At 43.3% G+C, this 15,482-nt stretch overlaps 1 protein-coding gene across 1 annotated transcript; it reads left to right on the forward strand.

Annotated features, from left to right (window-relative positions):
- Positions 1 to 5,946: 5,946 nt before the first annotated feature.
- On the forward strand, positions 5,947 to 7,314 carry GCNT4 (glucosaminyl (N-acetyl) transferase 4; the record flags this gene model as incomplete). The annotated part of the gene is made up of 1 exon (XM_080362790.1): positions 5,947 to 7,314. The coding sequence occupies one exon, from the start codon at positions 5,947 to 5,949 to the stop codon at positions 7,312 to 7,314; it is 1,368 nt and encodes a 455-aa protein (XP_080218916.1).
- Positions 7,315 to 15,482: the final 8,168 nt, after the last annotated feature.

Raw genomic sequence — 15,482 nt, forward strand, 5'->3', positions numbered from 1 at the left:
ACATGGTGGCGTGGTTATTTAGTTTCTCGGTAGGAGTGAGGTTTTAAACTTGCTTTGACTCTGAAGGAATGGGTGTACACCTTGTAAAAATGTCATTCTTAATAAACTAACTTGTGTGCTTGCAGGAGGCTCTTCAGAGCAGAAATTTGGACCACCACGTCTCATGATGTACAGCCTCAGGTGGTTAATACATGATTGTTCTGTTCCTCCTCCAACTCAGAGCATCGGCAGCTCTTGTTTTCCTTTCAAGGGCCATAAGCCTGCAGGGAGGTGGGCTCAACTTTGCTCTACTACTCTTTATGTGTGGTGTGCTCTCCTCCATGGAAGAGATGGGCTGGTAGGAGGTATCCTGTGCTACCCCAGCTATGCGGTTCACCATCTGAACTGTGACAATTTATTTGATCGCATAGCGCTGAGAAAATGCAGAAATTTAAAAGGTCCACTTTTCCAGTGATTTGGTCAATACAGTGAAGTTCCAGGTAGGCATATTCAAAGCTAGTTTTAATCTAGCTTACACTGCTGTTGTTTCTCGACAGAAGTCCTGTGCCTAGTGAAGACTGGAGGCTCCTGCCTTCCTTGAGTGCTTGGCCATGCAAACACACCCCATTCATGTTTGCAGGATTTGAGGTGACTCCTGAAGGGATGGGATGGGGACAGGCAGGCACGGGAGAAAGTCACCATCCGGCGGCTGTGTTCTCGTGCTGACTCCTGGCACATCCTCCTCTCAGCACTGAAGAGCAGAGTCCCGGAGCCAAGACTATGCCAGGTTGGCATGGGAAGGACAGAGGAAGGAGTGGGGTGCTGCAGGTGTCACTTCCTTCTGATAGAGGGGTGCCCGGTCTGTTATACGTGTGACATGCTGCAGTCTTTGCTTACAGTTTGTGATGTGCCCACAGTAGGGTTTTGCGTGCTTTTAGGTACTCTGCAGCTTCACTGTCTGATAATTTATGTTTATAGATTACCGGAATAAGATTCAGTAGTTTATAAGCAGGAGCAACAATTTTTCTCAGGAAGGTAAACTTCTGCACATCTGACTGCTAGCAACTGTGAGTGACTGCTGAGGCAACAGGTCTTTACACGTATTTCTCTGTGATCAGACCATGCTTCACTTCTCCAGACCTTCACTGTGTTACCCAAAATATAGGTATGCATGTCTGTAGACAAATATGTGTTATTTCACAGAATGTCCGGGATTGGAGGGGACCTCAAAAGCTCATCCAGTCCAATCCCCCTGCTGGAGCAGGAACACCCAGATGAGGTTACACAGGAATGTGTCCAGGCCGGTTTGAATGTCTCCAGAGAAGGAGACTCCACAGCCTCCCTGGGCAGCCTGTTCCAGTGTCTGTCACCCTCACTGAGAAGAAGTTTCTTCTCAAATTTAAGTGGAACCTCCTGTGTTCCAGTTTATACCCATTGCCCCTTGTCCTACCATTGGTTGTCACTGAGAAGAGCCTGGCTCCATCCTCGTGACACTCACCCGTTATATATTTATAAACATTAAGAAGGTCACCCCTCAGTCTCCTCCAAGCTAAAGAGCCCCAGCTTCCTCAGCCTTTCCTCATAAGGGAGATGCTCCACTCCCTTAATCATCTTTGTTGCCCTGCGCTGGACCCTCTCCAGCAGTTCCCTGTCCTTCTGGAACTGAGAGGCCCAGAACTGGACACAATATTCTAGATGGGGTCTCACCAGGGCAGGGTAGAGAGGAAGGAGAACCTCTCTTGACCACTGTTCTTATTTCCACACTCTCTCTCTCTCTTCCCCAGTTACTCCAAGTCAATAGAAGCCAAGGTCTAATTCTAGTGTATGCCCTTATACATGTTTTCAAGCATGCTTTTGCCTTCAGATTGGCTCTCAGAACTTCGTTTAGCTGGTGTTAGCTTGGTTCATAAGTTTCAGCACTTTCTGTATACAGGGGAGAAAGCTTATCCTTTAGTTTCACGGGTTTTAAGGATTTTTATGAGTGCTGTGTGACCCGCAGGAGATGAGATGTGCACGCTAGGTTGAAGCATACAGGAAGGAGTGGAGCTCCACTGTCTACTTGAAGAGTGCCAGGTGTTCTCCTGCAAGCCCAGCATCATTGCCTTAGGCACACACAGGCAGCTGAGCTTGGCTGGAGAGCGCCTTGAAGGCGAGGACCGAGAGTTTCAATTTTGAGAGTGGTATGGCTCAGCCTTCACTCAGCTCCCTCTGGAGAGTTTATTCCACTAAGGCAAATGCAGCATCCAGCAAGTGGAGGGACTTGATCTGCAGCTGAACTTTTTAGCAGGGTGTGAAACTCTCTCACCACCCGCCTTGTTCCTTCTTTTGTGTCATTGCGCAAGTAACAACAAGAGAGTATGAATTTAATGCGGTAAGGATGGAGCAGGAGGGACAGTGGGATATTTGTAATAGTGAACTGCACTGCTGGAGAGATGCTGGAGTGTTTAAGAGTGGCTAGGATCACACATGGCCTGATTCTGTCTGGACCACTGTGGCAACAGTGATATGTAGTAGTAAAAAAAAAACCCAAAACCAACAAACATACACACAGGGCTATGGATGTAATTGCTGCATCCTGATGCTTTCATCTAACCAAATGCTGGTCAGAATCAGGGGAACATCCTCCATAAACAAGGGATTCAATGTAAGACCTGAGATTTCTTGCCAGAGCTCCTTAATTTCTTCTTCCACTGGGACTTTGAACCATGTTACCAGAGTCTTTTGGATTTCTATGACCACTTTATATGGCACAATAGTACTTTGGGGCTGGCAGTACTGAAAACCATAGCAATATTCAGGGAGCTGAGAGTGGATCCTTTGCTCATCAGTTGCAAAGAGGGAGTCCTCAGTGCTGTCCAGATGATTTGGTGCATGTGTGGTGTAGTGATCTAGGTAGGTAGTTTCAGGCAGGGAATCATAGCACAATGGTGCTTTTGTTTGTTTGCCTAGAAACGGAATGTTTGATGCTGGGTGGAATCTGGCCTGGGCTACCATAGGTAGACGGTTCTCTGAGCAGTGGAGGAGACGTGGGGTTTGTTTCCCCTTCCCTTATATTTTCGCTGGTTCTCTTTCGGCTTTTTGAAGGAGCTCAAGAGGAAGGAAAGATCCACTCCCTGAATGAGGTGATTGCTCTTCAGCCAGGGGTGGCACGGCTTGTCCTTGGCACCCAGGGAGACCACTGGCCTGGGGCACAGCGTGGGCTGCACACGGAGATCGTGCCACACAGGTCTGCTCCCTCCGGAGATCAAACGGGAGCAAGTTGGCCATGTTCCCCTCTGCGGGACTTCCATCACACGGCTGGAAACATGGCTTTGATTAGGAGTGGCTTTTGAGAGCAGCTTTTATCAGGAGCATAGGTACAGGAAGGAAACAGGTAAAGCAGAGACCTGAATTAGACACTGAGCTGGGATTAGCTTGAGAAGTGAAGGAAAGCACCTGCTGGCTAAGGGGGAAGGTGGGATTTTTTGCTTTCTGATAATGGTGCACTGGGCAGATAGATCTTTTTGTTTGTCAGCATACCTGGAGGCTGTTTGTAAAACCTGCAGAGCGCTGCTGAGTTCTGGCTTCTACAAAATAGGTACATGTTGGCTCATTCCCTTCACTTCTTAGGTCTGTGCCTGGTATCCCCAGGTGAAATGAGGAGGTGGCATTTCCTTCTCCTTTCTGTTACCTCTGGAAGAATAATATCAAGCAGAAAGAGATACAGGGAAGTGAAAGGTCAGAGAGAACAGACTAATGAAGCAACTGCCTTGACTGGCTGCATTTTGACTGAAGCTACACATGCAAGACCTGACATTGGTGGGAATGCCAAAGATGCCCAAGTTATTTTTGCAGAAAGTGTTGCATGCACAACTTCAGTACTTGATTTTACATGCATCTGAGCCATTTGTGGTGGTCCTACCATTTTGTTCCAGCCAGTAACTTCAGCTGGAAACTGGGGAAGAGGGGAGGGAAGCCCCAACATTTGGTTTGGAGGACTCATTTTCATATTGCGTGTGGAAGCAGAGCTCCTGCTGAGGTCAGTGCAGTTGAGGAGAATAAGGCACAGTGTTACAGGTATTTGCCTTACCCTCGTTGCGGGAACTGAAGCAGAAGGGTTGTGTTGAGCCTCCCATCCACCCAGCTCTAATGCAGGGACTGTCTGGGGACTGTTTTGCCTTGGCACCATCACCAGTTGAGGCATGCAGGGCATGAATGATGGGGGGAGACACAGGCAAGCTGTCTGCTGCCCAGGGAACCTCTTGTTGCTGTTACTATGTACCATTGTATCAAATAATCTATTTTATTTGCAAATGATGGTGTTATTGCATTTGTTATGTTCTGAATCAAAGTTTCTCTGGCCTTATAATGGCCTGGCATAACATTTACAGCAGGTTACAGGGACACTTCTGCTGATTGTGCACTTCCAAAGTTTCAAACCCAATAATGGGTCTGAACATAAGCTGACAAAGTGGGCAGGCATTTCCCTCCCTCAGAAGTATTCTGGAACAGCTCTTCTCATTAACATTTATAAATATGTAAAGGGTGAGTGTCACGAGGATGGAGCCAGGCTCTTCTCAGTGACAACCAATGGTAAGACAAGGGGTAATGGGTTCAAACTGAAACACAGGAGGTTCCACTTAAATTTGGGAAGAAACTTCTTCATAGTGAGGGTGACAGACACTGGAACAGGCTGCCCAGGGAGGTTGTGGAGTCTCTTACTCTGGAGACATTCAAAACCCACCTGGACACATTCCTGTGTAACCTCATCTGGGTGTTCCTGCTCTGGCAGGGGGATTGGACTGGATGATCTTTTGAAGTCCCTTCCAATCCCTGTCATTCTGTGATTTTCAGAAGAAAATATTGGAGGCGTTCAGTTTAGAGACATAGTAGAGCTTAATTTAAGCTAAGTAGAGATAAGTTTAATGCTGCATCTGGATGTAGACTTGTCTCATTTTAATTCAGGGGTAGCAACAATGCTGCTTGCACTCAGCTGGTGAAGTGAAATTATACGGAAAGATCACTGTATTTAGCTTTTATGATGGTAATATCTCAGTCGTTAAGTTGCTACAGAGGAATGTTATTAAATACTGTGCTGCATAAAAAGGGGCCACGTCTGTGTTTTTGCAGTCACAACTGACGTTTTGTCAGGCAGCAGAGAACAGGATCGATGCGCTATTGCTCACTGCCACCCCTCCTGCCTTCAAAAGCTTACGTTATACTCATTCCGGTGAAAGTGCTGTCTTCATCCACCTCTTTCTTCATGGCAGGTTAGCAGTGTTTTCCAGAAGAAATCTGGACACAGGGGAGACTTTGGGCTTGTCAGACTCTGTTGGGAGAGGATGATAAGGAAATTAATTTCCCCTTGGACATCTTCATGGACCAGTCCCAGTATTAGAGACATGAGGATGCTGTGACTGAACTCTAAACGTTTCAGTTTAATGCATTATTTTTTAAAAATACTAATATCTGCCATTAAGTGCATGTTCTTCGAAGATTTGCAAAACATTCCTTTGCTGCTCCCATTGAATCCCTTGGAGTTACTCAGGAAAATAAACAATCCTTCTTACTCACTTAGAGAACAGTCATGTTTCTGCCAGTGCAGGTGTCACTGTACTTCAGTTTGTGACTCATAAGAAATTAAAAAACGATTTGGAAAATAAACAGTGGAAGTATTGTTCTAACGCTCTTATTTAGCTGGAAATAATCTGAAACCCGAGTTATTTTATTGACCTCAGTCAGCTAGTTCAGGGGAATGAATCATAACATCAACGATTCTGAAGGAATGAAGTCCTTGCTTATTATTGTGGGAAAATCTGTCTTTGAATTAACACCGTAAGATGATACCATAGATTTAGTGTCCAGTTCTGCTAAAATGGTGTTTATGCTGTGAGCAGGCTGGTATGCACATCTTTCTTAGAAGCCGGAATTGCCTCCGATGCTTTGTTCCTGATTTAAAATACCGTCATGTCTCTGTTTTCTTACAGAATGAAGAGGCGCAAGTGTCCCAACAAATGTCCTGCACGAAGGAAGATCCTGATCCTGTGTGTTACAGGGTGGCTGATTGCACTGCTGAAACTCCTCCATGCTGAAAGACACTTTTTCCCCTCTAAGGGCATTTATTTGGTTGAGCACTTTTTGAGCACTTCTTCTTACGTTAGGAACAGGTATTCCTATCTTCGAAATGACTTCCAGTATGAAATTAATTGTTCATCAATATACAAGCAAGATCCCCTTGAAATTGGCAAGAGTTTAGAGATAAGAAGAAAAGAGATAATTGATTTAGCTGATGAAGATGTTGTAGCAATAACAAGTGATTGCCACGTGTATCGTTCACTTAGGAAATACCACCTAAAACCTGTTTCTCCAGAGGAAGAGGATTTTCCAATTGCCTATTCTTTGGTTGTTCACAAAGATGCAGTAATGGTAGAAAGGCTCATACATTCACTGTACAGTCATCAAAATATTTACTGCATTCATTATGACCAAAAAGCAGCAAAAAGTTTCAAATCTGCTATGAACAATCTTGCTAGATGTTTCCCCAATATTTTCATTGCATCAAAGCTGGAGACAGTAGACTATGCACATATTTCAAGGCTGCAAGCAGATTTCAATTGTTTGTCTGATTTGATGGAGTCTTCAGTTCCCTGGAAGTATGTTATTAACTTGTGTGGCCAAGATTTCCCTTTGAGATCAAATTTCCAGTTGGTTGCTGAACTGAAGAAACTCAGTGGAGGAAACATGCTGGAAACTGTAAAGCCAAGCAGTAGCAAAAGAGAACGATTTACTTATCACTATGAACTTATGAAAGTGCCTTATGAATACATGCAAATGCCTGTAAAAACCAACATTTCCAAGAATCCACCACCTCATAATATTGAGGTATTCGTAGGCAGCGCCTATTTTGTTTTGAGTCGAGCATTTATTCAATATACCCTTGAAAGCTCTCTTGCAAAAGATTTTTTTGAATGGTCAAAGGATACTTACTCTCCAGATGAACATTTCTGGGCCACTCTTGTACGTGTTCCTGGTGTCCCTGGGGAAGTTCCAAGGTCGGCCCAGGACATAACAGACCTACAAAGCAAAACTCGTCTGGTGAAATGGAATTATCTTGAAGATAATTTGTATCCTCCGTGCACTGGTACCCACCTTCGCAGTGTCTGCATCTATGGGGCTGCAGAATTAAGATGGCTTCTGAATTATGGGCATTGGTTCGCCAATAAGTTTGACTCTAAAGTAGACCCTGTCTTGGTAAAATGTTTGGCAGAACAACTGGCAGAACAACAGAAAGAGTGGGTATATTTGTCCTCTGATAAATATTTTCTGAACAAAAATTCTATGAATGCCTCGCTATAGCTGTCTTGCCTTCCTTGTTGTCAGTACGATGTTCTGTTATAGCACAGCGCGTACAGTTCCTCTGCCTTGACCTGCTACAGGATGCGAGCAAGTGAAACATCCGTTCTGCATAAAGTTCATGGCCCTGGAGAACGAGTGCCCAGCCATTTATTTATGAAAAGTCATGCCTCTCTGATTAACTGTTACATAACTTACCACATAATCCTGTAATTGTTCTTCAAGATGATTCTGAGGGGATGAGATTTGCTTTTGGAGGCTCTGGTGATATCTGTTCCAACGGAGTATTTCAGAAACATGTTTTGCATCAAGTGTCTTCGCCTCTTTCCTAAGAAATTCTTAACACATCTGTCTGCCTGTCCCCTTTTCCTGCACCTTTGTTTTTCTTAAAGGTATGAAACAAAGACCTCTGTATCTGCTACCTCAGGAAAACTGGAAGTGCCCACCTCACAGACAAAACCAAGAGATCAACATGACACCAAATGAGCCACGTGGCCTCACTTGAAGTCCCAAACTCCCTGTCTGTGGGAGCCAACAAAGATCTTTGCAATGCGAAGATAACTGGATCATACAAGGGAAGGAAGATCCTTAGATACTGCATTGCACGTAGCATCGTTCTCTACTCCCAGCTCTTCTGTGTGTTGCTTTTTCTTCTGTGAAATGTGTGCTTAGGCGTTGTCCCGTGCATATGAAGTCAGTTGTGGTTGATTGAAACAGAATTGTGTCCTGTTATTCTTCAAAGGCAGTACATAAGCATGTCCCAAGGGCAGTCTCTGCAGCCCCTTAGAGTAGATACCCATGCCAAAAGAGGTCCATCTTAATTTATCTCTCTGCCAGTAGAAATATCCTCCTGTAAAATCCTAGTCCTCTTGAGAGAGTATTTCTACACACAGTGGATAACAAGTGCTATTTCTATTTAGCGTTCAGCAATGTGGTGCTACACTGAATTGCGAAACGTGCGAAGTCGAATGGTAATCCTCAACATAGCCATATTGCAGAAACAAAGACCCTGTGTAGAAGTGTCTTTCTGTGCAGGCCTCACGCTGCCATGATCTCAGGCTGACAGGTGCCTGAGCCAGCCCTGGTTCAGTTGTGAAGCAGCTGTACCCCAACAGCCTCTGCTGCTCCTGCTGGCCAAGGGGTCCAGGAGCCTCTTTGCAGCTGGGCTCCCCATGCTACAGCATCAGGGGAGTGTTCCTTATTGTGAGGGTCTCTGCAGAAGCTCTCTCAAGGGGAATATGCCCACTGGCATTTTGGAGGTTTCTCTGGAGCGTTGCTCTGGCACAGGTTTGGTTGCGGTGGTGCTGGTGGACCCAGGCTTCTGGCTTGCTCCATGCCACTGTCCCATTTCTACCCATCTGGCTTTTATTAAGAGGCCTCTTCCCATGGGTGACTTTAGGATATTTGGTCTTATTGATCCAAAAATTGCTGCAATAATGACCATGTCCCGTACCCACAAGAAATCTTCGATTCTTATGTGAGTTGAAAGAGCCAAGTAATTTTTTTTGTCTCAGTTTTCCTTTATAACTGTAGTCATGGTCAAGTCATCTGTGGTGTAAGATTGGGTTTGAGAATGAGTTGTGGGCCTTTTCTCTCATTCATGACACTGATTTCCTATGAGACCTCAGATAAGTTATCTGTTCTGTTTCAGCTCTTCCAGCTGTAAAATGGGAACAACAATGTTCTAGTATTTTGCTAAGCACTTATAAACCTATGGGTGACATCTGTTACGGGTTGGTTGTGCAGTACTAATTGCTTACCAAACTATTTATGAATTCTGTGAACACACAGGTCAAGTATTTCTTTGATGTACTGTTTCTGAAATAAATGGGGATTATTTTTAAAGTGTGTGTTGCTTACTTCAGTGTCTGCTGAGAGATGTCCTGACTTGATGTGATTTCTAGACACTTTGTAGATTATGAGATATTGACAGTATTCACAGATTCATCCATCAGTGCTTGTATATAAACTATAAAGTTCCCACATGTAAAAAGGTTTAAAACAAAAAGATGTTAGGATCCTAGAAGGCCAAGCCTCAGCCTTCTGTATACATAACTGATGTTTAATGATATACGGAATTTGTTTTATTTAGTTAAACTGGCTTTATGTATGCATATGCATACATCTCCATTTGTGTTCAATTTCAGTGGTTTGCTCTACCATAAATTTATAACCAAAATCCACCAGCACATTAAACTTAACTGAAGTAAATAATTTTAATCACCATGCAACTTTTTGCTACTTTAGCTGAATTGGATTGAATGATACCTGTAATTTAACTAGTCTGAAATAAGGCAGCTTGTACATCCTAGGCAGGGAAGAAGTGGATGCAGAGATGGTACAGAGTGAGGCAACATCACCCATTAGACAGATACATTTGCTGGCTGGGGAAGTACAAGTTGTACGGGCACAGCTGCAACTTTATGAAGTGCAGAGTTTCTAATTTATTAGAGATATTCCTGTTTTTTTTGTAGGTAACTTTAAAGGCTATTCAAGCTTCTAGAAGGGCTGTTCACAAAAGTCATAGGCTCACTCAGACTGGAAGATCATCTAGCCCAGCCGCCTGCTCGTGACAGGATCGACACTAAATTTGGGCTGGGTTTCTTGAGCTTTGTCCCAAGGAGTTTTGCAGATCTCCAAGAAAGATTCTGCAGCCTCGTGGGGCAAGGTTTTCCAATGTCTCCAGGAAAAAGTACTGCCAAAATATAAGTTCCTTAACTTTTCAATAATTTTCTTGCTGTTTTTTGACTGTGCGTTCAGCAATATAGATGCCATACTGATGCTTGTATCATACTTAAGTGATTAGAATGCAGGAGTGAGGAACAAGTTTACAATTTACCTTTGACTTCAGAATCTTTGTTGTTTACACAGGTAAGTCTTTCTTTGCTGAAAATGGAACTTGAGGCATGATCTACAAACAGCTTTATTTCTGAGAAAACAGGCTGAACCTAGCTTATGGCAAAGCAAATACGAAGTTTTGTTTGGGCTGGAACTTAGATTACAGGGAGTTATCTGTCATTCCGCTCTCACAGGGATTTTTATTTTTGTTTTGCCTCAGTTAAGCTCGGATGTCCCCTTCCTCACTTCTGAAAAAAAAGATTCCTCTTGTAAATTATTTCACAAATTCAAAATGCACATACATTTGCACATATGGGATGGTTCCCTCTGTCTATGTGCTGCTGAAGCAAAGCAGTGCTGGGCTTCTTCCACCCACCCTGCCCCGTGCTGGCCGGGTGGAGCGGCTGGACTATCAGATAACCTGATATTGCTGTGCAGGAAGGATGGGTGGGCAGGGTGCTAGTGCTGCCCTTGGCTGTCAGCGCTGGTGTGCGGGTCCAGACCGCTGTTTTCTTAGTGTTTGAAAACAGCAAAATGCTGAATGTGTTCTAACATTAAAAAAAAAAAAAAAAAAAAAAAAAAAAGTGAGGAAGAAAAGGAAATTATGAGCTTTAATGAAAGAGATGCAGAGATATTTGTTCAGCTTGTCTTGCTAATGGATTTATTAGGCTGGATGTGGAGTCAGGAGGATTATAAATATAAATGCCTGAGTATGTATTTTGTTTGATGATTTTGTTTGATGTTGGAATAAAAGGGTGGGAAAGACTAGAAATTAGACCCCTAACCTGTAATGGTAATCAAAATGTACTTAGCCTGTTGACAGTTTCTGTGGCTGCCGTGTCATTACTGTGACATTTGAAGCAGAATGTATAAACGTAAGAAAAACACTGCTTGGGCAGCAAATGTAGAGTATATGTAGCACACAAGTGGGTGTTTACAGTATGACCTTGATTTTTCTTTCAGGTATAATATCTGTTTCTATTTATTGTTTTTACAGAACTCATGTCATTCTTAGTGATGATAGCTTCCACCCACGTAGAAATGATTCTTCAGAACAATGTGATCTGTTAGTAATATGCAGTAAGACTGTATTGAAAGTACTCCAGTGCTCTTTGGTATTTCAGCCTGATAGTTGAAAACTCTGTCCTGGTCCTGTTTTTTCAAAACTACTGGGCTCTTTGATTTTTCTATGGTTAAAGAATGCTATTCCTTATAGTACCGATCCTTCTTAGATAAGGGAGAAAGCAAAAGCCATGAAACTTTGGATGAGGCATTTTCTCAGGTGAGACAGGAAGAAGCCAGACAGTATATTGTAAAATATGACACAGACAATACTATTGCTTGCTTCGGAGCTGCCGTGTATGCATCTTAGCAGTGATTTGCTTAGGTGGAAATACTAACAAATAGCATGGTTGCTGCTGCCACCTCCGATTGAGGTAAGCAAGACTTGAGTTAATACATTTTGAAAATGAAGATCATTTAGGAAAAAATTCCTGGAGCCTGTATCAGTTTGTCTTGTGAAAAAAAAAATAGGTGCTCTCAATAATTTACTGCAGATTGACTATTGAGTTATAAAAAGACTCAGAAGGCTGCGCTAGTTGCATTGGAGAGGGCAGAAGTAGTCGTGTCTGCTTTTTTTTCTCCAGGCAGGTCAATGGTTTTTAGTGATGCTTTCTGTGTTATCTGTTGAAAGCAATATAAAAATGTGGTAATTGGAAAAACTAATGACTGACTTGGACCTTGCATCTCAAGTGTTTGCTAGAATACGTATGAGTTTATTTAAAAGACTCTTCCGTGGGCTACAGTTACAGACTACATTCTGATTTAATTAAAGCAACAGCTTTTCTCTTGCTGGGCTTCTTTTCTCTGCCTGAGTTTCTTCTCTGAGACAGAAAGGATGGCAAGCCTAAGCTTTACCCAGGGGAATGAGACAATTAGAGAGTATACAGAGACGCTGCAGGTGGCATGTTTCCCATCATACATAACAGCTGCAAAGCAAGAATAACTGCATCTTATACTTTAGATGTTCTAGTCTCCATTTATTCCCAAACGCAATAGGAATTGGAAATAATACAGTTGGAAGTGACTATATGCAAATATTTTAGCACTACATTTCCAGGGGCCATAGAAAGTAGGATGAAAGATACAGGTGGTATGTGTATTTTTCTCTGACACATGGAAAAATTAGCTGTAGGCAAACTACAAGACCTTCCAATTAGTGGAAAACTAGGAGTCCTCCTACAGAGGTTTGAAATGGCGGGATTAAAGGCATCACCTTATTTTCTCCAAGAAAGGTTATGCTTGCTTTTGTTTCCTATGGTTTCTTAACTTTTAATACAGCAGTGACGCTCCTTTCTGACCTTAAGATACCCATATTAATTAAACTTAATCATTTACCTCTCATTTACTCAAAGCTGCTTTGTATTCTGTAACTTGCTTTCTGTCTCATAACAGGTCTAAGGGCTCTTGGTAGAATCAATGTGTGGCATGGGTGAATTTCCATTTAATTGGCTTTAGCGGGACATGTGCCTGTGCTCAGCCACCCTGAGCCTGAACAAGTACAACAGTTATGAGCTTCCATCCCTAGGAGATTACCTATATTTTACTTCACTTGTATTTCTAGGGAAAATTGTCAAAGGTATCCTTTATTCCTATGCCAAACAACTTTTTCCTCTTGTCTTGAATTCTGCTTGGTACAGGCTATATATTACGGAGTTGTCTCAGGAAGGTGCATCCAAAGAAGGAAAATTATGTGCATCACCAAAATGGAGAAAAAAAGAAGAAGAAGAAAAAAAAAAAGTTGGTTTGGAAAAGTCATTTCAAGTGATTGAAGAAACAGATGATGCTGGGGCTGAACAGAGATAAAATACATACAGCTGTTATCTCAGTCAGTTCGAGAATCACAACCCTGACTTTGTATTGCTAATAATGTTCTTAAAAACGCACTCTTCTTTCCAAGTTTTTGCTGAACTGGGATGTGAATGCCTGCAATTAGCAAAGCTTCATCCCTGTTCTTTGCAGAACAGAGCCGTACCCTGTGAAAGCACAAGCAGGTTTAGGCGGTGTATTTCTTTGCCAGGACTCAGATTCCAGCGTTCCTGTAAGGCAGAGCAGAAACAGAGAAGCATCTGGCCATTGGCACTCGAGTGATGAGACAACACAGCATCCCGAGGACGGGGCTGCCTCCAGGAGCTGAACTGCAGCGGCAGGCAGCCCCCTCGGCTGGCAGAGCAAACACTGCCTGTGTTTCATTCCATTAGAGCATAACACCATTATAATTTCCAAGACCAGCCGGCTAATTGTATTATCTGTGTTGTTTTCATTGGCTGAAGAGTCTTGGAATTCTCCCTTAAGGCTCTCTAAAATGAAGATTTATTTTAAATCTCTGTGTATATATTTGGGAACAGACACAATATGTCTTCTTGTACTGCATGTCCTCTCCTCATCTGAAACCAAGGCAGTCAAATCTGGTCCTGAAGTCAAAAAGCCGTAAAGAGCCAAAAACATGAAGAACAGAGTCGTCCTAAAATTATGTAGCTGTAGCATTTTGCTTCTCTATGGTCATTTAGGGGATTATTTTATATTCTGTTTCAGAAACCTGTTGCATTTCATAAATCAGAATAGCAAGGAGATAATAAAGAAAAATGTACCCAGACTACTTACCTGGAAGTTTTTGTTTCAGTCTACGTGAAGTGAGTCGCTTTCAGTGGCTGGACAGATGATGCACACACCACAGAGATGGTGCTGGCACCGTGGCTCCATTGCCATCTCCTCCAGTGCCTCCGAGGCTGGGCTGTCCCCAACAGTGCTGCAGGTGAGGGGGCAGAAGAGGTGGCCTCTGGCCCACTGCTCTAGAAATAACTCTTTGGGCAGTGATCCTACCACGCAGCACTTCAAGGCTGTTGGAGTAAATAAACACAATCAACTATGAGCTTCAATATTGCAGCCTTGGACAAGAGTGGAGACAAGGGCTGGGATGCACTGGATCCCAGAAAGAAAAACCACTCAGGCATGCTCAGATGTTCCCTTCAGATGGCCAGACACAGAAAGTGGAGGTTCAGGTGGCACTGAGGAGATGTGTTGCACTCTGTGAGCTGGTTTAACCTGTAGCAAGAGCTCACTTGCTTACCCCAGTGGTATTTGTCCCCCATTTAACCAAAGTAGAGTTTTCTCTGCTGTGATAATTCTGCTATAATATTCTTGTTTGGTTGGGTTTTTTTGACAGATTTTTTACAAATCTACTTCAAATTTCTTCATAACTGAACTGCTGAGCTCTGCATAGTGGTTCAAGTCCAGCTGAGGGGTAGAGTGACATGAACTTCATCTGACAAGGGTTTCAGCTGCTTTAGGGGCTTTCCACAGTTGTCAGGTTAACTGATGGTTAACCTGATAGTGTGAAGTTTGGCTGTTGCTCACAGACAGTTTAAAATTAAACGGAAATGTTTCCTGTTAAACAAGTGACATTTTGCATAGTGTCCAAGAGAGATGGCTCTGAATATCTGTCATCCTGGTGGCTAGTGCCTTCTCCTCCAATTCGAGGCATGGCAAGGCAGGGATGAGATCTGAACCTTCACACTTCAGAAAGTGCAGTGATTGCTGGGCTATAAGGGGAGATGATCCATATCCTCTTTTAGGTGTGTTTGACTCTGTTAATTGAGCTGAATGTCAAAGATTGGGTTAGCTGACAAGACTGATGAGAAGCTCACATTTGTCCACCTCGTCAATGCACAGGGATGCTCAGACAGATCAGTCAAATTTGTCTGGTTTTGCACACAGTCAGGAAGTGATTCAGTCCTGGAGTGCTCTGAGTTAAAGGGTAGGGTACCCAGCAGCTCTCTGGTCTCCAAGATTGGGATGAGGATGTGTTTGAAGACCGGAACGCCAGACCTGGGGGCAGGTTGTGGAGCTGCTGAATCCACCCCTGGGTGAATACGTTGCTTCACAAAAACCAGTCCTGAAGACTTGCTAAGAGTGGATTCATTTTCCTTTCCTCTGGCTGCTGGGTAAAAGACCCTGTAAAAACCTTCTGCTTCTGTTTTCTATGAAGTCTGCTGTTGTAGTCAACCATTTTATCATGTTCTTCTTTCTTGTGATGTGCACAGAAAAGCAAATCCATATGCGTCTCCTTACTGAGGAATCCTGTAAGGCACAACCAGGTCATTGTTCATCGCTGCAGTTGACCCTGCTGATGTGAAAGTTTAGTGGAAACTGAGTTATGGATGAGTGACTTGACCAGATAAAAGTGGAATAACACCCAGAGGGAAGGGGAAGCAGCCAAAGAGAAGTTAGTCAGTGCTTCTGATAAATGGAGATACCTGCCTTTTTTACCCCCA

The sequence above is a fragment of the Nesoenas mayeri genome, assembly GCF_963082525.1.
Source record: "Nesoenas mayeri genome assembly, chromosome: Z".
NCBI lineage: Eukaryota > Metazoa > Chordata > Aves > Columbiformes > Columbidae > Nesoenas > Nesoenas mayeri.